At 41.5% G+C, this 23709-nt stretch overlaps 1 protein-coding gene across 1 annotated transcript in view; it reads right to left on the reverse strand.

Moving 5' to 3' along the window:
- Positions 1-7044: 7044 nt before the first annotated feature.
- The window catches only part of LOC144506139 (FERM and PDZ domain-containing protein 4-like), a 559161-nt gene continuing 542496 nt past the window's right edge, over positions 7045-23709 (reverse strand). Inside the window, exons 11-17 of the mRNA XM_078231973.1 lie at positions 20330-20456; positions 19703-19792; positions 15600-15782; positions 14775-14913; positions 10775-11848; positions 9177-10481; positions 7045-8393 (exon numbers count right to left, since the gene is read on the reverse strand). Coding sequence (XP_078088099.1) covers positions 7045-8393; positions 9177-10481; positions 10775-11848; positions 14775-14913; positions 15600-15782; positions 19703-19792; positions 20330-20456 — 4267 coding nt within the window. The remainder of the gene's footprint in view (positions 8394-9176; positions 10482-10774; positions 11849-14774; positions 14914-15599; positions 15783-19702; positions 19793-20329; positions 20457-23709) is intronic.

Consider the following 23709-nt stretch of genomic DNA (forward strand, 5'->3'; position numbering starts at 1 on the left):
TGGGAGATCTAACTCCAAGATGTTACTGGAGCTTGACAATACGAGTAGGGTTGCCAACTATGATTAAATGTCTTCCTGAAGATTTCATCGCATACGTTTCTCCCACACTCCACCATTAGTCGGCCAACACATCCATCCTTATGACTTATTGCCTTCCTAAGTCAATTGGAATGCAAAAAGACTGATTGCCCAATTAGATGATGCTTGGCTATTAGCCTAACAGCCTTTTATCACCCTCATTTGCAATATTTGATCAAAGAAAATGGCAAAAATAATCTTTTTTAAAACCCCCATGACTTTTCTCCAGGGTTGCACACAACAGTGTCCTGGAGACTGATCTCCAATTCCTGAAGACTCCAGGCCAATCCTGGAGGGTTGGCAACCCTAAATATGAGGCAGCTGAATTAACAGCTGAATTGGTATGATCACCAAAGCCTAAAGGGTTAAAGAGGATAGCTCTAAGAATTCAGCTCCTCCACACTTTTGAGCCCCTTTTACTTATTCTCCTGAAAAAGCATTCTCTATAAAACAACAATGCTGGAAAAGAAAGTTCAAAGTTGTTCAGAATCAGATAACTGTTTGATTTCTGGGAGGGCTTTGATGCAGTGACATTAAAAGACACAAAAGCAGGACTACAATTAATATGCTTTCAGCAAGCAACTCTCACATGCCACTTTTAAGAAAAAATGTGTTTGGCTAATGAACAAAATCCACCTTTGGCTCCTATCAATAAGAAACCTTTTGGAAAACATGTATTATTCTTTAAAAAATAAAATTATAAGTTCTTCAGGTACATACAAAACTGTATGTATGTGGATGACACAAAGATGAGTGGGAAAGCGAATTGCGTGGAGGATGCGGAAAGTCTGCAGAGAGATTTGGATAGGCTAAGTGAATAACAAAGAACAAAGAACAATACAGCACAGGAACAGGCCCTTCGGCCCTCCAAGCCCGCACCGCTCCCCGGTCCAGGATTGAATCCTGAATCCAGGATCCCCGCCCAATTTTCCAGCCTATCTACATACCAAAATCCTATCCACCGAGCTGTCCCTCACAGCTACGATGCTTTGTTCATTACAACCTATTAACTCACACCCACCCCCCCATTCCAGACCATGTGATCTCCAGGGAGAGGCGAAAACCCAGAGTGAAAAACCCCAGGGCCAATATGGGGAAAAAAATCTGGAAAATTCCTCTCCGACCCCCTGAGGCGATCGAAACGAGTCCAGATCACAATGGCCCTGATCGGGAAATGCTTCCCAACCCTAGTCATTTCCACTTCCACGAACACCATATGAATTCCCTGCCCCCGAGACAGGTTCCCAACTATCCGCAGTCTCGCTCTGTACTGGCACCAGCAAGATGATCATAGAATGGGCGAGGATCTGGCAGATAGAGTATAACATTGACAAGTGTGAGGTTATCCACTTTGGAAGGAATAATAGTAAAATGGACTATTATTTAAATGGTGAAAAATTACAACATGCTACTGTGCAGAGGGACCTGGGGGTCCTTGTGCATGAATCGCAAAAACTCAGTTTGCGGGTCCAGCAGGTGATCAAGAAGGCGAATGGAATGTTGGCCTTTATCGCGAAGGGGATGGAGTATAAAAGCAGGGAGGTCTTGCTGCAATTGTACAAGGTACTGGTGAGGCCGCAACTAGAGTACTGTGTGCAATTTTGGTCCTCTTATTTGCGGAAGGATATATTGGCCTTGGAGGGAGTACAGAGAAGGTTCACCAGGTTGATACCGGAGATGAGGGGATTGGCTTATGAGGAGAGATTGAGTAGATTGGGCCTGTACTCGTTGGAGTTTAGAAGGCTGAGGGGAGATCTTATAGAGACATATAAGATAATGAAGGGGCTAGACAGGGGAGAGGCAGAGAGATTCTTTCCACTTGGAAAGGAAACAAGAACTAGAGGACACAGCCTCAAAATAAGGGGGAGTCAGTTTAGAACAGAGTTGAGGAGGAACTTCTTCTCTCAGAGGGTAGTGAATCTCTGAAATTCTCTGCCCATTGAAGCAGTGGAGGCTACCTCGTTAAATATGTTTAAGTCACAGGTAGATAGATTTCTGATCAATAAGGGAATTAAGGGTTATGGGGAGCGGGCGGGTAAGTGGAACTAAACCACTATCAGATCAGCCATGATCTTATTGAATGGCGAGGCAGGCTCGAGGGGCTAGATGGCCTACTCCTGCTCCTATTTCTTATGTTCTTATGTTTGCATGCATCTTTATACAAGCTTAGAAACAATACACATTCAGTTCTGACAGTGATATATCGTGAATATTTCTGACCTTGATTGCCAGCCATCAAACTATCTAAAGAGACATGAGGTTAGAGGTAGTTGGGAATATTTGTGTCTTTAGGCAACAAGAACTAATTAGCTTACCTTCAAAAATGTAGATTTAACAAGCGGTCGAATGGTAACAGTATTCCAAGTTAAAAACGAGATGAATGATTGTTGCAGGACACAAATGAAAGATCATTGAACCTGAAATGTTTACTCTGTTTTGCCTCTCCAAAGATTTTGCCTGACCTGTTGAATGTTTTCAGCAATTTTGGTTTTTATTTCAGATTTCCTGCATCTGCAGTATTTTGCTTTTGGTTTGATAAACAGAAGCCAAAACCCGACCACCTCGTCTGCCCCGATTCCGGGGCGGGCGAGGTTCCCAGAACGGAAATCTCCATTGGCCTTGGGCAGGATTTTATGATCTCGCCTGAGCGAGGCCATAAAATCCCACCCAAAATGTCTGTCTTTCTCTGACACTTTTCATACAGGAATTAATGAACATTGCAGTTGTTGTCTACAGCTTAGATTTTTCCATACATAGACAATTCATGACTGCCACATGATTGGTTGACCTCAGGAAAGTAACCTGACATTACAAATATGCATCTGTAGATCAATATTGACCAATAATATTGGAAAATATAATTAACTATTTATTGCTAAACTATGCTCTAACTACAACATTTGAAATTCAATTTACTTTATTCCTAAATAAAGACTTGCATTTATAAAATACCTTGATCAGCAAGCTCAAAAATGTTTCCCAGCCAGTGAATTACTTTTGAAGTGTAGTCACTGTCGTACTGTGAGTAAACATGTCAAACAATTTGTACACAGCAAAGTCCCATAAACAGTAACAAGATGAACTACTAGTCAACCAGCATTTTACTCATATTGGTTGGTAATGAATGTTGGGGCCTTTTACATCCATTCAAACTGGCAAGGCAGACTTCAGTTTACAATCTCATCAAAAAATGGAATGGATGTGGGGGAGTTTTGGCATCAAGATCATAAGAAACAGGAACAGGAGAGGCCATTCAGCCCATTGAGTCTGATCCACCATTCATTAAAAACATGGCTGATCTAAATGTGGTCTTAGCTTCACTTTCCTGCCTGTCCCCCATAACCCTTGATTCCCTTCTGAATCAATAATCTGCTGAGGTCAGCCTTGAATATATTCAGTGATCAGCCTCCACTGCCCTCTTGGAAGAGAATAACAACCCTCTGAGTGAAATTCTTCCTCATCTCAGTCTTAAATGTGAGTTCCCTTATTTTGAAGCTAGTTCTAGATTCCCCATTGGATGGGGAACATCCTTTCAGCATCTACCCTGTCAGGCTCTCTCCAGAATCTTATATGTTTGAATAAGATCACCTTTCATCCTGAACCTCAGTGACTAGTGTCCCTTTCCTCAAGAGACAACCCATTCAACTCAAAAATCAGCCAAATGAAACTTCCCTGAACTGGTTCCAATGTATCTCTCCTTAAGTAAGACTAAAAATGTGCTCAGTACTCCAGGTGCAGTCTCAGCAGTGTGCTGTAGAGTTGTAGCAAAACTTAACTGCTTTTATACTGCAACCTCTTGCAATAAAGGCCAACTGCCTTCCCAATTACTTGTAGGAGCTGCATGCTAACTTGTAATTCATGTACAAGGACACCCAGATCCCTCTGTACTGCAGCATTCTCTCCATTTAAATAATATTCTACACTTCTTTTCTTCCTGCCAACACGTATAACCTCACATTTTCCCACAGAATACAGCATCTGAGAAATATTTGCCTACTCACTTAATGATTTATATTCTTCCATAGACTCTTCACATCCTCCTTCTAACTTGCTTTTCTACCTATTTTTGTATCATCAACAAATTTGTCAGTCCCTTTTCTTAAAATCTTAGAATCCCTACAGCACAGAAAGAGGCCATTCGGCCCATCGAGTCTGCACCGACCACAATCCCACCCAGGCCCTACCCCCACATCCCTTTTGTCAGAGGACTTCAAAAGAGTCTGCTCACACTGCAGCTTCTGACAGGGAGAATGGAAGATCCTGCTGCAGAATGGAGTGCTGCACTGATTTAAAAGCCTGCCAGGTGACGGGGTGGGAGGTGCATAAAGGTTAAAGTGACCTGGCCACTTCAAGATTTTCACAGCTAACAAGCAGGAATGCAAATGTTGATCGCATGGCTGCCTGAAATCTCCACACCGGGGTGATCTTCAGTGTCTGCCAGAGCTAAAAGGGGCAGTCCAGCCACCCACCCCCCATCCTGGCAGAGAATGGCAAGGTCAAGCCCTTGCCCTCAACCCGAGCCCATCCAACCCCCAGGGCTCTTGAGGGATGCTTCCTCTGCAGTCTGGCAGCAGCAGAGGGGTAAACGGCCACTGGATCTATCTACTTGAGCCCCCTTGGCGCCCAAGACATAGGCTAGGGTGTCAGTGCCAGAGTGCCAGGCGACAGTGCATTGCTGACACTGCCAAGATGCTTGCTTTGAAGGGGGGCTGTGTGTGGGTCTGAGGGGGAAGGAGGCTGAGTGGGAGGGGTCTGAGGCAGGCTATGGGAAATCTGAGTGGGAAGGGGCTCCGAAGGGTGAGGGGGGTGAGTGGAGGTTCTGAGGAGAAAGGGAGGCTGAGTTGGGGGTCAGGGGAAAGGGGGGCTGAGAGGGGTTCAAGTCACCCTCAGGACTGTGTGGGGTGTGTGGAGGGGGATGGTGACCCATGATTTGAGTGGTGGGTGGGAGGATGCTCCTTTTTTCTGAGGGGTTGGTGGTGCTCCTCTAAACCCTTGGGTTCCAGCACCCCAGGTCTCTGCTTGCGGGTAGCACATATGAAGCCCGCCTGGTGCTGTTTCCACTGGCAGGACAGGTGAATGGTGGGAGGCCGGTGAATTGGCTAGCTAACCCACTAATGACATTCAAATTAGCAGGTTTGCATAATTATTGGGTTGCTGGCTGCTCTGGGTGAGAACCCAATTGGAGCCGGTGGAGCGGGTGAATCACAAGAGCCCTCACATCCATCAGGAATTTCAATTTTTGGTCAAAGTCCCATTCACTGGGGGGCATCGGGATTCCCGATAGCCGTTTGAAGGGTTCGGAGAATCATCCCCAACATGTTCAATATTGATTAATAGTAAAGAGCAAATAGAAGTCTGTTTTGTTCATTTCAGGTCATTAACAGAGAAGGATTGTGAAAGTTACAACTTTTTTGTTGTCGCTAATGAAGTCACATTCTTGGAAAGCAAACATTTAATAGCCTTAAGTTACAATCTTTAATAGAGTCATTGAATTACAATGAGAAGTGGATAATCTCCTGCATGTATGGATATGCAACTTCTCATTGGCACCAATGACAGATAAAAAAGTCTCTCTTTTTTTCTTTGTTTATAATATTATAATTTTTGCCTGATTAAGCCACTGTGAAGCAATTTGAAAGGCTTTTTTACATTAAAGATACCACGTAAATTCAAGTTGCTCCTGCTGTTTTGAGGCTGGTTAGTCTTGGACAGTTCTCATACTTCCATCTCTTCCATAAAATTATGAATTGGGTTTGATATTCTATTTCCCCATTGGTCAAACTTCATTATGTCACTGACAAAGACTTCCTTGCAGCCTATAGGTTGCCTTCAACCAGCGGTAAGGCAACCTAGAATGAATGATGGAGTTCATGGGACATCAGTAACCCATATAATTTTTAAATGAAAAAATACTATCAATCTTAACTTGGCTGGGTCTCTGGCTCAGCTGCCAATGGAAATGATTGGAGTGTGCTCTTGTTCTTGACGATTTTCAACTTAAATGGCAATTAACGTCCTAGGACCATTATTTGCACATTGAATTGGGCCAATTGCCTGAAGCAGCCTTCTTTATTTTCTTAAGAATATCTATTTACAGATGCACTCCTATAAAGAACAAGGCTTGTTGTTGTTAGGAAAGTACTGAAATGGATAGTACAAAATAACATACAAAAACCGAACTGTTTAAAAAATGCTCTTATGTTTAGTCACTATTTGCAAGTCAGCTGGTTCTAAAGGACATAACAGCGCTTAGTTTAAAAATATATCTTAATTCAGTATAATTATTTACTTGAAAAAAATCATATATTCTACAAATATTTCCTTGATTAAGTAATTTCCACATTCCTTTCAAATTAGAATATTCCCCAATTGTATTTTTGTGCTCAGCAATCATTGCAAAAACTAATCAAAGCAGGAAGGAAATGCACATCTTTAATTTTTCATGATTACTTCCCCCAATAATAAGACATGACAGATCAATTTAATTGTTTATTGTTTATATTGTTTGCATTGGTTAAAAAGCATACTTTAAAATTTTAGATAATTATTATTTACAGAGTGATGCAGTATCACATGTGTGACCAATAGCCACAGCCCCCCAACCCCTGCCCCCCACTCCCCCCACCCCCCCAACCCTCCCAATGGCAGTTATAGTACTAGGGGATCTTGATACTCTTTTGGTTTGGCCACTCGGCCATTCTGGAACATGGGTACCATATGAAAAATAACTAATTTTTATACCATTTCTTTCTATACCTCCTTGTCATCAGAAAGGGAGTTTCAATTACATTACAGTTCTAGCAGATTGAGCTGTATAACATTTGAATATCTCACAGCCTCATCATATAAAACATAATGTACACATAAACCAAATTTCCTTTATAGCAGTCAGTGTGGTCACCCCACACTTACAGTAAACTCTATGTATGGCTTTACAAGGGTACATTTTAAGGTACAATTTGCATCTTATTTATTTAAAAGCATTTTAAGTGAACGGGTTAGTGTGCTTACGATAGCCGTCATGGTGATTGAATGTCGCGCTAAAACCTTAACATTAGGGTCGATGGGGGCTGCTCCAGATACTGCTTCAGCAGCTCTCAGTAGACAAATATAGTTCATTACAACCTCGTCTACCTTAGCAACGATTTCCTGTTGCTGTGTTTCAGAATTCATTACTTTAACTAATCGCATGCAGGCTTCTGTTAAGCAACACAGTACTTGGAAGCTGGACGTCATAGCTAAGAGCATTTCCTCTGGGCTTTTTTCTGCAGCAGCCATTTTCCTGCAAGCAGTTCCCAACTGTCTGGATTCAACTGACAACAGTTGTTTGTATTGGCTAAATCGGAGTTGTTGAAGGTTTGCTTTGACGTGTTCTTTTTGTCCAATTCCTGCCTGCAAAAGTGACAGCAGTTCGCTGGCATCTTTCTGTGCTGCAAGAAATCCACCTGGTAATGCATGTGTCTTATCCTTTAGAATATTAATTCGGGCAATCCTGCTATCAAATGCCATTTCATTCGTGTCTTTGTGCTCCTCCTCTTTATCCTTGCTGCTACCAGCCTCCCTGCAGGGCCCCACCATAGGTTGCACAGCTTTCCAGGCAGTTGCAGTGCTGGAGGATGTACAGAATGCTTGAGATGAACTGGAGAAGAGATGATTTTGGTCCAAGCAAGACAACTGGCCCTTACTGCCATAACCATCATCTTCATCATCAATGTCTTTATTAAGGAAACAATAGGTAAAAGGACCATGACACTTCCAGTTGCTCATCTCCACCTTTGGAAAAGGCAATGGCTTAATGTGTCGAAAATCCTTTTGTACCGAAAATATCTCTAATGATCTCCGACTCTCCTTTCCATCCCCAGGAGTGGAGCAACACAATATATTTGTTGTCACTGATCCTTGAGAGTGGCTCTTTGATAATCTGTCGCCCAGAGGAAGTTCAACTCTTTTCTGTACAGGTTGAGGATCAGCTATTTCGGGGAGATCAGAATATTGGAATCCTATGGAAGTCTTTGATTTTTCAAATAGGGTTTCTACATTTCCCATTCCTGGTGTAACACTGCTGCTGCAACGCCTCAGCACCTTCTTTCTGGGAGGAATTTTAAGGCTTCCTCCACCAACTTCACAAGCCTTTCTATTTAGTGCTGTTGCATGTACTTGTTCTACTTTGGGAAGATCAGGTGACTCTTGGCAGGTACTTGGCACCATTGTATCATTGCAAATGTTTGATGGCAGAGTATTGTTGTCGACATTGAATTGATTAGTGAATGCTGAAGTTGCACCTCCTCTTCCTCCTTGCTCAGGCTCTGTGCAAGCTACACTAGGGGTGGCAGAAAAACACAGAGAATCATTAAGCATCTCCTTGACAACATGCTGCAATTTACAATCTGGGTTGCACTGCTTGTCCTCAGCAGAGAGCTGCTTCTCATGAAAACCTCCAGGCAGAGCTTTTTCATTCTCACTGGCAGCTCCTTTACTCAGACTGAGACATTGCTCAGAATGCAGATCTTGTCCTACATGTCTGTCAAAACAGTCAACTTGTCTCCTTTCCTTATTAATTGTTTCCTCAAGCTGCCTAGGTTTTTGAGTCCTCTGTTTAGCTACCTCGTTCTCCCTCCTTAGCTTGGATGGTAAAGATGTAAAAAACATACTTCTAAAATTACACAGTGAATTCTTAGGTAATCTACTTTTACTTGAAGGCAGGATATCCTGGTGTCTAATATGGCCTGAGTCTTTTGCTGTTGAAACTAAGGAAGGGAGTGTTAATGTGTTAGACCTGTAATACTTAGAAAGTTTCTTATGCTCCTTTACACAATTTTCATTTGGGAAAGCGATTGGTGTGCTTTTAAGATTAGGAAATGTGCTGAGTTTAATTTCTTGAGATGAACTACTACCATCATCAGCTTTGGACTTACATGTTCTTTCCACTATACCTTTATTAACATTTTGAGAACTAACTTCATGAGGCGAACCTGACAAAAGAGGACTCGTTTCTTGATCTCGAAAATAATCATTCCCCTCACTCTCTATCTTACTTTCAAATCTTAAATGTTGCAGTTCAACATCTGCGTAAATATTATCTCTGTTTACTGAGGTACCTGTGGTTTCTTTAATCTTGGGTACTCGGTGGCACCCATCACGTATGGTACCAAATATTGGTTCAGCATTTGAAGGTGCATGCGTGTTATGGGCTGTTCTCCTATGACACATGGCTTCAGCTTGGGGATGCAGATCTTTGTATGGTGTTCCATGGCTTTGAAGCAAGAGTGTTCGCTGATCTTCTGAAATGTAGCCAAGGCCTTTTAGAGAAGATTCCGATAATATGTGCTTAATATCAGTTGTACAGAGGGGGGAATCCACTGGGGTGGCACACGTACTACTGCCCGTACTGCAGGCTGCATCTACTGAAGAACACTGGGAACTCTGCAAGGAGTAATGACCCTCGCTTTGTAAAGAGGACATTCTTTTTGTCATATGGTATTCACAAAGTCTAGTCACACTCTGCTCAGCTTCTGGAAGCTCTGATGAGTGATCATCAGGGAAAAGCTCTGTGTCTTCTGAATCAGTCAGGTGTTTGGTTGAAGACATGTAAGTGGTATCAGAAAGAAAGCTTTCATCACGCCCAAGCCCGGAAGTACTGGCCAAGGAACAACGATCATCTATTTCAGTGTCAGCTTCTTTCCCTTCAAGTTCCGTTCTAGAAACTACACACGATTTGTGAAAACTTTTACCATTAATTAACCCCGGGAAATGCTTATCAGCCATCTTTTCCCCTGAAACTTGAAACCAACTTTGTGTCTCTCTACGGAAAGTGGTGCTTTCTAAGTCAAAAGTGGCTGTGCCATGACTGTTCTTTGTAATCAACGTGTTGTATTTGCCATTGGATGACAAATTATCGCCCAGTTCTGTCTTTCTGTTAGCGTGTTGCCTTTTCACTGAAACGCTACCATCAAATGCTATCTTGACACTAGTATCACCTGTCTTGTTTTTTTGCTTACTTGGACAAGAGTACATCAGAGATCCCATCTGCAGTTTGCTGAAGTAGTCGGTAACAGATTTTGTCTCCATCGTCTCTGGCTCCATCTCAATTTCCTCAGAAGGGAGAATTTGTTTCGAAGGCACAACTTTGGACTTTGCATTGCTACCCCGTTGAGCAGCCATGGAATGTTTTGGAATCATTTTAGAAGTGGGCCCTACATTTTCGTTCTGAGAGATTGGGAATTCAGTTTGCTCTTCTTGAAGTTGTTGATAACCTTCACTGGTGGCCACAACCATGTGCATGGAACCCTCAGAATGCTTCTGTGCTGAGGCTACCTCAGAGTTTTCAGTCATTTCAGAGGAGTTTGTCTCATTGCCAGAATCCGATGACGACTCAGGACTATAAGCTCTTAAAATCACTACACCTGTATGCCATAAGAGAATAAACACCCAATTAATTACTTCATCATAGGCACTTTTTCAATCTTAATAAAATAGGTTTATTAAACAAACTGTTTAGCATTCTTAAATTTCAGTGCATAATAAGCATCCAGTGCATGAAATATCAACTAAGATTGTTCCATTAGCATGCCAGATCAGAAAATGGGATGACACACTGATGGCAAAAATTTGTTCTGGAATGTTTCCAAGTTGTTAACAAGTTTACAGATGGAACATTATGACAGTCAATGAATAAATGTTACTATGGTGAAAGAACCTGAACTGTCATCTGTTTGCTGGACGGACTGCTCCTCAGAAGCTGCCAGTGCCTCCAGTGCTTGCAAAGTGGACACCACTGCATCATCCAATGCTTGCTCACCACTCTGCTCTTCAGCCTGTGTAGGAATGGCATCTATGAGTGACACCGGGATGTCATCGCTTGGAGAACATTTGGTCTGGGTAGTCTCGAATGCACTCTGCGCTGGTTGATGCTGGCCATCTTCTTCATCTGAGCTGTTGTCTCTGAAACCAGGTGGTGGGGCAGCTATTGCTATGTTCAGCGTGTGAAGGAGAAAATCATCTTCATCGTCATCATCACCTCCAGGTGGAGGAAGTGATGTTAAATCTATTATATCATCGCTAGATCCAGAAATATTGAGAATGTCAGTTTTGTCTGCCTCTCCAAGTGGGATATCTTCCTCACAGCTGGCCTCATCTTCATCCTCAGCATCATCTGTCGTCTCTGAATAACAGATGTCATGTAACAACGGTTCTTCAATGTTTTCTGCACTTGCAAACATTCTGCTATCATGGATGTTTGCATAAACAGCATTTGTATCAATGTTGTCTACATCGATCCCTGGGAACGAGAACTCTGAGCATTTAATGTCACTTGCATTGGTCAAGTACATAGATGTCTGTTGGTCTAAATTGCTTGGACTATCATCCAGTAATCTTTCGTATCCAAGGTTTCTCGGGTTAAAGGCAGCTACATTGTGATCCTCAAAGACAAAGGATACCTTTGCACCCCTTGGAGAATCTTGCACTGTTTTTGTATGTTCTTTCCCAGAGGAGGACAGCCTGTTAAAAACTTTGTTTTCTGCTTCCAGAGTATTTATATATTCAGCTCCTAGATGACTATGGTCATTAATACCAGTAATCTCTGTTATTAAGCCCCCCCTGGAATCTTCGTGGTACATTGAATCATCTGAGAAATCTATATTTTTCTGCTTTGATTCTCTGATAGATGATAGCTGTGCATCTTCCTTCTTAGCCCTGACATGGCATGAGTTTTTCGGTAAATGGTTCCATTCTAAGCTGTGCGTATTATGTTTGATCTTGTATTCTGAGTCTATGCAAAAAAAAGAGGGATAATTATTCACAAACATTCAGCATCATTGTTTAACACATAAAACATAGAATGCTTTTTAATATAACAGTTAAACTAACAAACTAGTTGCCCTTCTGTGGTGTTGTATAAGGGAGTGAAAATCAGGTGCAGGCTTCAGCAAAACTGATATCAGAATATGCAGAAAAATTTCATTAGAGCACACAGACATAATTTGGTCCCCATTTTAAAGATATACATTGTGTTCTTGTTTCCTCCCACATTCCAAAGATGTGCAGGTTAGGTGGATTGGCAATGGTAACTGCGTAGGGTTACGGGGATGGAGTGGGGAGGAGGGCCTCGGTAAGATGCACTTTCCCAGAGTTGGTGCAACATGGATGGGTGGAATGGCCTCCTTGTGTACTGTAGGAATCCTATGATCCAAGAAATTCAGGCCCAAAGGTATCCGCCCCACACTTTAGTATATAAGCTATTGAACTTGACATGACAATGCTGGTTAATCAGGATACTACAACATATCTGTGCTGCTCCTCTTCTCTGAATGCAAGGCTGACATTGATTTGAGATGCCACAATAAACCATAAAAATACTGGAAACCGAGAGATCATTGAACTGCAAGGGAGCATTATATTCCCAAACAAATGGAGAAGTAGTTGGGTAAGGGAATAAAGAAAACCAAAAATGAATATATAGATTTAAATTCAATTGAGATACTATTAAGGTAGATTAAAGAGGGAATTATGGTGACAGCATTGAAGAGAGAATATGCTCTCAGGTTCGTTTAAATCCCCATTGCTTTAGATTTCTTTATACATTAATTAAGGGCAGAATGCAAATGTGGCATAAAGCATCAGTTTAGGGAGCTTCATAACCAGCAACATTCCCTGATTCCATTCTAGTAATCCTGCTAGAAAAAACATAGACCTCGCTTTTCTCGAAACCGTGAAATCCCACCCGTGGTCAACAGACCTTTCTATGGTCCGCCCCTCGGCTCGGATTCCTGTGGCGGAGGGGCAGTAAAATTCTGGCCCATGTGTGGATGTGCATGGGCTGGCCGTAGACAGGGTTGAATTTGACAGTGATGCCTTCTGAAGTTGAATAGCTTCCCAAAGCTCATGGTGCAGGATCACATATGGTTGGTCATATAGCTACCTATGGACCACATCTCAACAATACTTAGTGCTTTATGGGAGCAGGGAGGAAGATCAGAGAGAAAAAGGGGGGTAAACAAGATTGCGGATGGAAGGGAACAGAGCTTTTTAATAATTAGACAGAAGTTCAATGATAGCGTTTGATAAGGTCCCCCATGGTCGGCTTATGATGAAAGTAAGGAGGTGTGGGATAGAGGGAAAGTTGGCCGATTGGATAGGTAACTGGCTATCTGATCGAAGACAGAGGGTGGTGGTGGATGGAAAATTTTCAGACTGGAGGCAGGTTGCTAGCGGAGTGCCACAGGGATCAGTGCTTGGTCCTCTGCTCTCTGTGATTTTTATTAATGACTTAGAGGAGGGGGCTGAAGGGTGGATCAGTAAATTTGCTGATGACACCAAGATTGGTGGAGTAGTGGATGAGGTGGAGGGCTGTTGTAGGCTGCAAAGAGACATAGATGGGTTGCAAAGCTGGGCTGAAAAATGGCAAATGGAGTTTAACTCTGATAAATGTGAGGTGATTCATTTTGGTAGGACTAATTTAAATGTGGATTACAGGGTCAAAGGTAGGGTTCTGAAGACTGTGGAGGAACAGAGAGATCTTGGGGTCCATATCCACAGATCTCTAAAGGTTGCCACTCAAGTGGATAGAGCTGTGAAGAAGGCCTATAGTGTGTTAGCTTTTATTAACAGGGGGTTGGAGTTTAAGAGCCGTGGGGTTATGCTGCAACTGTACAGGACCTTGGTGAGACCACATTTGGAATATTGTGTGCAGTTCTGGTCACCTCACTATAAGAAGGATGTGGAAGCGCTGGAAAGAGTGCAGAGGAGATTTACCAGGATGCTGCCTGGTTTGGAGGGTAGGTCTTATGAGGAAAGGTTGAGGGAGCTAGGGCTGTTCTCTCTGGAGCAGAGGAGGCTGAGGGGAGACTTAATAGAGGTTTATAAAATGATGAAGGGGATAGATAGAGTGAACGTTCAAAGACTATTTCCTCGGGTGGATGGAGCTATTACAAGGGGGCATAACTATAGGGTTCATGGTGGGAGATATAGGAAGGATATCAGAGGTAGGTTCTTTATGCAGAGAGTGGTTGGGGTATGGAATGGACTGCCTGCAGTGATAGTGGAGTCAGACACTTTAGGAACATTTAAGCGGTTATTGGATAGGCACATGGAGCACACCAGGATGATAGGGAGTGGGATAGCTTGATCTTGGTTTCAGATAAAGCTCGGCACAACATCGTGGGCCGAAGGGCCTGTTCTGTGCTGTACTGTTCTATGATAGTATTTCAAAATTGTCACCACAAAGGCAATCATACGGTCACCACAAGTAAGATTTCCTTGGTACCCTAGGTGCAACAAAACTATAAGATCATTGATATTTATTTAAATACAGTGCATGGAGGATATCTCCCCTTCCCCCTAATGTGGGAAATTATAATACAAATCCATGCCGCCTCAGCTTCCAATTATTAGTCTATTGGCCTTGACTGGTGATTTCAGTAATTAAAAATGCTCTCAGTCTAATATACAAGTCTCTACCTCTCTCCATATGTATCATTGTGGGAGGCCCCAAGATCCACCTCAGCTGGCACAGGAATTGTACCTGTGCTTTTTGCATTAATTTGCGCAGCATGCTAGTCACCCAGTCTACTGAACTAATCAACCCCCCCCCCGTATACATGTTACTCTCTGATATTTGGGAAATAATTACTAAATCAATGTTTTGAATGTAATAAAATCAGAAAAAAAAACTACATGCTCACATCTAATGGTGCTACCTGCTTCATTACTGGCAGTGCATTTGCCGTGAGCCATATTAAATATGGAGCGTCGTGAGTCCACCAATAGTCTGTAGTATCCAGCTGTCAAGCAAGCAAGGTTCATTGCATCTGTTGACTCCATTAATAATATGATGGGCTGAAAATAAGAAGACAGCAACTTGAGAATCTTGCAATCGAGATAAAAATAATAATTTCAAATCGTTAGACCAGTGAATCCTTCCTTTGTACTAGTAAAAGAATGTTGTTACACAAGGCATTGGCCATGCACACTGACTGGCATTTAGCAGCACTATCATATGCATGGAGCCTCTTTCAAAATTAGCAGTGACTGTAACTCTGATTGGGTCAGCATTGTCACTTGCTGGATTTTCTTGCAACCAAAAGCTTGTTTGAAATTAGAATTGTATCAAATGCATTCATAGAAAAGGTGATGAGGTAAATCATGAAATCAAATCCCATGACTGCAGTGTGTTGAGTTAGAACATGTAAAATTAATGTCAAATTCAGGTCAAGCTGATGGGACTTACATACCTGATTTAATAATGTATGGACATTTTCACCTCTTCCATTTATTATTTTTGCAGTTAATTAAATTCCAGACTTCCAATTTTGCTTGCAGTTAAAAATGTACTTATTGGTGACAAATAACAAGAGGTGGTTTGAGATTTAATTTGTTGTTTTTTTTCTCAGTTGGCTGATCAATAATCCTCCCACTCCTTTCGTCTCTTAACTCCAATCACCCTTCCACACCTAACATTAGAGCATTTGCTCCCCCACCTCTCAGTTTGCCTCCCCACCTCCAGTTGAATGGCATTTCCTTACCTTAACGTCCAGCACATTCAATTCAACTCTAACATTGTTTTCCTCTTCTGAGAACATCTCAATCTTGTTGACATGGCTGAAGTCAGCCAATAATGCCACAAGGTGGGTTTTCGCATTGATTACATGGCTTATTCCATATCTCGGTCCCACTAATAAAGTGACTTCAGAGTGCTTCTCCCCTTGCTGTTACAATCATTAGAAAAAAAAGACAAAATAGCGTCAAACTTCAGTGCCTATATATTTTTTAATTAAACAATCCCGCAAAATATGGATAAAGATTTTAAATTAGGAACTGGAACGTATTATATGATAATATGAAAAGAGATACAGTTTTATTTACAGCTGAAAGAAAATAAATGGAATATCACTCCACTGGAAAAATAATAGTTGCCTGGTTGTTCAGACTGTCATGATGTGGAGATGCCGGCGTTGGACTGGGGTGAACACGGTAAGAAGTCTCACAACACCAGGTTAAAGTCCAACAGGTTTATTTGGTAGCAAATACCATACGCTTTCGGAGCACTGCCCGACGAAGGAGCAGTGCTCCGAAAGTTTATGGTATTTGCTACCAAATAAACCTGTTGGACTTTAACCTGCTGTTGTGAGACTTCTTACCGTGTTCAGACTGTGTACAGTATTTCAATCCATTAGTTCTCATGCTATCAAAGTATGGCTTATGTGACTTACAAGCATCAGCAAGGTTGTGAGACAGAAAGACTTGCTTAAACTTACTGACAAGTTATCATTCTTTGCAGCATGTAACGTTTTTATTAGAAGTAGAATTTATTCTTTATCTTAACTTGTCGGTAACAGTCTGATGGGATAGGAAAGATTGCAGCATGATGCAGCTAAAAGGACAATAAAATATATAGCTACACAAGACCAAGGTTATCTGTAAAGGACTTAAAGGATTTTCTTTACAAATTAAAGAAAGACACGCCATGCACTTTCTGTGACTATGATACATTGGGTTATTTTTAATGAGTGCAGTCAAATTCCTGTAGAGTTTGTGGGAGCAAAAAACCCCAAAAATCTGGCTACTAATGAATGGGGTTGAAGGATATAAAGGTAAAGATATATCAGGATGATTGGGTACTCAATGGAACAACTGATTCCTTTGCTACTGAAATACAATGCTGAGTTGCTATCTGTAGGATGTTGTTCTTAGTTGAACCAACTAGGTTGAAATTAAATTCCGGAATGTAAATTGATTATTTTGGGGGTTCACAGAGACATCACCAATGAAGTAGTGCTACAGGAGACTGGTCAGAGGCACCTATGGGACATTGTGACAGATGGATAACTGAGGCTGGCAGGACATGTATTTCGCCTCCCAGGCAGGCAGCAGAATGGACACCACCAGACGGAAGAAAATGAAGCCAGCCAAAGAAGACAGAGTGAAATATTTTTAAGGGGGGCCTCCAAGAGTGGGACTCCAGCTGGGCTGGAGTGATAGAGACTGTGATGGAACGAGGTTGGTGGCGGAGTCCTGCTGCCCATTGTCCCACATGGGACTGGAGGAACTAAGTCTAATTAAATAAGTCATAGAGGCAAACTTCACATGGTGCTATTTTCCTGAAGGTTTCACCTGTCATTAGTTAATGCTCATAAAGACAGGCACTGAGACTGTTTTGTCAAATATTGGGAAGGAGTATATTAGTAGGTCATATAACAGCTTCCTGTATGTTATTAATATAGATGTAAAAATAAACAGTTGATGCTTTTGATAAAATAGCAGAAGATGGAATTAAGTACAAACATAGTAAAATGTATGTTACTAAGATCACAAGGTAAAATTGCAACGTCTGAGTAGCTTATGTCAAATCCAAATGAGGGATAATCTTTGTGTTTTTTTTGGAAAGTAAAACTTAAGTCAAGTCAACTTCTTACTAAATCCTTATCTATGGAATTGAGAAATTAGCTTCAGAAGAATGACCTGATGTAATGGATATTTTCTTATTCACGTACACATATAGGCCAGAATTTCCCAGCCATTCATGCCAGTGGGATTCTCTGGTCATGCTGCAGTGAATGTAGATTTGGCTGAGCGCCAATTTCTCCATCCTCACAGCCAGCGACAGCGGGATGTGAACAGCTGGAAAATTCCAGCCACTGAGTGTCAACCTCTTAATCACATGGAATCTTACTGTACAGACCAGTTCTTGACTGAATCATAGAATCATGGAATCCTATAGTACAGAAGGCGGCCATTTGGCCCATCGAGTCTGCACTGACCACAATCCCACCCAGATCGTATCCCCATAACCCCACATATTTACCTTAGCTAGTCCCTCTGACAGTAAGGGGCAATTTACCATGGCCACTCCACCTAATCTGCACACCTTTGGAGTGTGGGAGGAAACCGGAGCACCCGGAGGAAACCCATGCAGACATGGGGAGAATGTGCAAACTCCACACAGACAGTCACCCGAGGCCAGAATTGAACCCAGGTCCCTGGCGCTGTGAGGCAGCAGTGCTAACCACTGTGCCACCGTGCCACCCACAATAATAATAACACTGATAACACTTCTGTGAGGCGCATCTTACTTTGTTACAGGTGCTATATAAATGAGAGTTATTGTAGGCTGTGGTGCACCAAGGCCAAAATTTGTCCTGGGAGTACAATGCTAATGACTATGTCAATGCTTCTCTCTGGTGTTTCTACACAGGTACACAGGAAATGACCCTTAACTTCAAATACCAATGTTCACTTGTCTATAAAGCTGCAACCTTGGCCTCATCCCATTGTCCATTGCATGCTTAAAAGTGAGGTGGACTGTGAGGTGAATGGCAACCAATGATTTTGAAATTATAAAATGACATATTGAGCACGGTAGCAGAGTGGTTAGCACTGCTGCCTCACAGTGCCAGGGACCCGGGTTCAATTCCGGCCTCGGGTGACTGTGTAGAGTTTGCACATTCTCCCCATGTCTGTGTGGGTTTCCTCCAGGTGCTCTAGTTTCCTTCCACATTCCAAAGATGCGCAAGTTAGGTGGATTGGCCATGCTAAATTGCCCCTTAGTGTCAGGGGGACAAGCAGGGTAAATAAGTGGGGTTAGGGAGATAGGGCCTGGGTGGGATTCTTATTGGTGCAGGCTTAATGGGCCGAATGGCATCCTTCTGCACTGTAGGGATTCTATGATCTACAGATGCTAAATTATATGTAGGCCTCCTCATAAATAAATAAATAAAATTCAGAACTTTTTTTTCTCTGTTCCTGACTTACTCTGAAGGGAAATGAATTTCACTTTTTCAGATGAGGGCTGTCACTGCTGCGGCAATGGAATACACTGTCATGGGTCACGCACAGCAGGTTTTACTCTGCATCAACAATGAGCCATAACCCAAACTTCAAAACAGGAAAGATTGAAATTTTCCATTTCCCAAGCTCAGTAACTTAACAGCTCCTCTGAGTAAGGCTGTCAATTCAGTGCCAGTTACTGTTGAATGATGGACAGTTTTCGAGTATGGACATGGGTCGAGACTGCTAAATTGACTTTCATGTTATCAATCTGAGTTTGAATCAAAACCAAGCTCCGAATGCGAAAAATATATTTTGTGACTTCTGTAAGTTCCCAATAGAGAAGAATAATAAAAAAAATGTGCATTTCCTAAATCAGTATTCTCCAAATGTACTCTCAGATGACACCTCCATTACACATTTCTCACTGCAGTAATGCTTCAATGGACAATGGAGAGCATAACCACAGTTCATAATAAAGGTAGCATAAGAAGTAAATAGTAAAGATTCTGAACATGCAAGAGAATCAATTTTACCTAACGCTCAGTTTTCCTAAATTGTTGCAGTGCACTCAAAGTCATTAATCCAAATTAGAGATTTGACATCTCAAGACAGTGGAGCATTGATTTGGAATGGAACTTGTAAAAAGCACTAAATCAGCAGCTTCTTTGAAGTACAGAAATATAAGATGTTACATTCATGAGCCTTGTTTGTAAGGAAAGTGTGTGTGTGTCTCTGTGTGCATGTGTGTTGTCTCATCTCAGGAGAATTATAATTACAGATCTCACTTGGATGAAGATTAATATCATTTTTGTGTGTATGTCAGCATATATATTATTGGAGCAAAATTAAGATACATTACCACCAGCATTGCTTTGAAGACTCGGCCACCATACAAACGTAGATCACTGAGAAACTTTAAGTAGTGCACCTTGGCTTGTAATGCAGAGAGCTGCAATAAAAAAATAATAAACTAACTTTGAGGTAAAGTGTCACATTGAAGAGTGATGATCATTTGGTGCCATTTCAATGTGTCCAGTAATACAGCTAGGTAAAACGATAGTTCTTAAGAAGCACTCTTTTATTAAAAACCAGGAATCCCAATATTCCTGTCAATGTAGAAATTTGTCCTGGAAGAACAAATATCAAAATAGAAACAAGCTTAACTCATACATATTGATATCCTACTTTATCACCAACAATAAAATCCATCAAACCCCTGTCAGATTGAGTTCATAATGGATCCAATGTAATACATCCATTAAAACTGAGGATGCAGTATTTAACAAAGGGCATGATATACGGCTGATGAAGGGTTTACGACTCATTTTTCTATTCTGTTGGTGATAAGATTGAAAACAACGGTACCTGTCTACTGTGTAAGTAGCACCTAGTTCCTACATAATATTGCAGAATTCATATAGTAGTGTCTGCTTTCATACAGTTGTGCACTATTTTACCTTTTGTCGATATTTAGGTGCAACGTTACCTTTTTGCCTGGAGGAACAAGATTTTGGTTTGCTTTCAAGATGTGGGAAAGTGCTTTCTTCACATTCTTTTCTTTCATGCTTTGCAAGACCATGGGGGGGAGGAAGGTTTCAAGGCCCCATTCTTTCCTGGGAGAGAATTGTAAGTCAAAGGGCAGAATGTTATTGTTCCTAAGATTACTTCTAAATTTCATATTTTTCAATTAAAGGATTAAGTGAAAATATAGGATCCCAATTCAGCCTTTTTGTTCATGTATGCTGCAAAATGGTGGAAGTTTAAAACATTCTGTCATGGAGTGAGCAACTAGGTATTGGTTGGTGAGTTTTAAGATTTTATCCCCCTAAATGGTTTAAATTGGGACTGGGAGGTGTGAGTATAATGCTACATTTATAGCTTAACTGGTTAAATTATTTAATTGAACTACAGATAACCATTTCTAAGCTTGAAACCTAATTACTTAAATAAACGCATTAGTGAGGTATGAGGACTCAGAAGGTAGCAAAAGGGGAGCCTCAGCTTCTGAAAATTTCCAACAGGTTTGAGGTTCTTGCACTTTATGTGGAAGAAAGCAGGGTGAGCAAACTGAATGTGGCATCCTGGTTCAGGGAGTCATTAACATTTGTGGAGTAAAAAAGAATGTAGTTGTTGCAGAGGGCAGTATAGTTCAGAGATTAGATACTGGCCTCTGCAGCCTAGAAAATGAGTCCTGAAGTCTGTGTTGCCTGCCTGATACAATTCACCAAAGATCCTTAGACAGCACCTTCCAAACCCATGACCACTTCCATGTAGTACGACAAGGGCAGCAGATACATGGGAACACTACCACTTGCAAGTTCCCCTTCAAGCCACTCACCATCCTGACTTGGAAACATATTGCCATTCCTCCGCAGAGTCAAAATCCTCTCTAACGGTATTGTGGGTCAACCCACAGCAAGTGGACTGCAGCGATTCAAGAAGGCAGCTCATCGCCACCTTCTCAAGGGCAACTAGGAATGGGCAATAAATGCTGACCAGCCAGTGATGCCCATGTCCCATGAATGAATACCAAAAATAATGTCAGAGTCAAGGACATATCCTTAGGACTGGAAAGAAACTAAGAGGGAACAGATCCAGAGGTCATGGTCCGGTAAAGGTCAAGGTGATAATCAAGGTCTCTGGTTTATTACCTGAACCATGAGCAAAATGGCATAGGGATCAGAATGTTGAATGTGTGGCTCAAAGATTGGTGTGGCAGAAATGGATTTCGTTTCAGGGGACATTGGCACCAGTACTGGGAAATGTGAGAGCTGCATCATTGGGACAGTCTTCACCTGGATTGCGCTGAGACCAGTGTCCTGGTGAATCGTAGCTGTAGAGAGGACTTTAACCTAAATAGTGAGTGGGAGATTTGAAAAGTAAAAGAAATAGGACAAGGCAATAGTGTAGGGTAGTGACATGGGTAACAATAACCAGGATGTGACAGAAAGGGACAGAGTGTACAATAAAAGTGAACCAACAAATATGGCCAGAGTAGGGCAAAATGGATTTAACTAAACAGAGGGGGGAGGAGAGTTCGGGTGAAGAAATCACAAGTTGAATTTGAGGCAACAGAAAAATATATCAACGTGGGTAAAGATAAGTTGAGTGCGAAAGGAAGGAGCAGAGAGTTTAACAGTAATAATGCATTAGAGAGTAAGGTCCATGCAGGGAATAGTAAAGAAAAAATAAAACTGAAGTCATTTTGTCTGAATAAGTGGAGCATCCACATTAAGTTGGTGAACTAGTGGCACAAATAGAGATAAATAGTTTAGGGCTAATCAACAATACAAAGATATGATTACAAGGTGACCATAGTTAAAAAATAAATATTCCAGGGTACACAACATTTCAAAAAGGACTGGCAGAATGTAACATTAGGAAGGATAGCCCTACAATAAAAGATGACAAGAGAATATTTTTGACAAAGAATCTAGGCTCAGAAAATCAGAAGTAAAATCAGTATGGGTCCAAAACCCCTAGGTAAGTAGTGTAAAGCCCACTAACAGTAGTTATACCATTGAACAGAGCATTCAACATGAAATTACTGAAGCTTGTAATGAAGGCCATAAAATGGTTGTGGGGGACTTTAATGTACATGCAGAATAGACCAGTCAGATTGGCAAAGATGGTCTTGTGGAATACTTTTGTGACAGTTTCTTGGAACAATATGTTGTGGAGTCAACTAGAGATAAAGCAATTTTGGATCTAGTATTGTACACTGACTCAGGGTTAATATCGTAGTAAACGATCCACTGGGAAATATTGATCAGAAGACAATTGAATTCCATGTTAAGTTTGAAAATTGCACACTCCAATTACAAACAGGAATCCTGAAATTAAACAAAGCCAATTACAAAGGCATGAGGAAGGATCTGGACAAGGTTGATTGGGTAAACAGACTAAAAGCAATGGCAGTAAATAAACAGTGGGAAACATTTAAAGAAACAATTCAAAATATTCAACTAAAATGCATTCCATTGTAAAACAAAAACTCAGTCAGAAAGATTGATCCAGGGCTTACTGAAGAAGTTAAGAATAGTATTAGATTGAAGGAAGTGGCTTATAATGTTGCAATGAATAGTAGTAAGAATGATGTTCGGGAGTGTGTTAAAAACCAGCAAAGTGTCATCAAAAAGTTGACAAAAAGGGCAAAATTGGAATATGTGAGTATACTAGCCAGAAATATAAAAATGAACAAGAACTTTTATATTTTTTTTAAAAAGCGAGTAGCGAGAGCGAGGTTACAGGAGAAATTATCACGAGGAATGCGGAAATGGCAAAGACATTGAACAAATACTTTGTGTCTGTCTTCTCAATAAAAGACACAAGCTATTTTTTTTTAGTTGAATCGTTCATGGGTTGTGGGTGTCACCGGCTAGACCAGCATTTATCGCCCATCCCTAACTGCTCGAGAAGATAGTAGTGAGCCACCTTCTTGAACTGCTGTGGTCAATGTGTTGTAGGAACACCCACAGTTCTGTTAGGAAAGGCATTCCAGGATTTCAATCCAGTGACAGTGAAGGAACAATGATATTTTTCCAAGTCAAGATGGTATCTGGCTTGGAGGGGAACTTGGTGGTGTTCCCATGCATCTGCTTTCCTTGTATTTCTAGGTGGTAGAGGTTGCAAATTTGAAAGGTGCTGTCAAAGGAACCATGGTGACTTGTTGCAGTGCATCTTATAGAGAGTTCACACTGCTACCACCGTGAAATGGTGGTGGAGGGAGTGAATGTTGAAGGTGATGATGGGGTGCTAATCAAGCTGGCTGCTTTGTCCTGGATGGTGCCCAATCTTTTGAGTATGTTGGAGCTTTACCCATTCAGGCCAATGGACAGAATTCCATTATACTCCTGACTTTTGCCT

The sequence above is a fragment of the Mustelus asterias genome, chromosome 17 (assembly GCF_964213995.1).
Source record: "Mustelus asterias chromosome 17, sMusAst1.hap1.1, whole genome shotgun sequence".
Taxonomy (NCBI): Eukaryota; Metazoa; Chordata; class Chondrichthyes; order Carcharhiniformes; family Triakidae; genus Mustelus; species Mustelus asterias.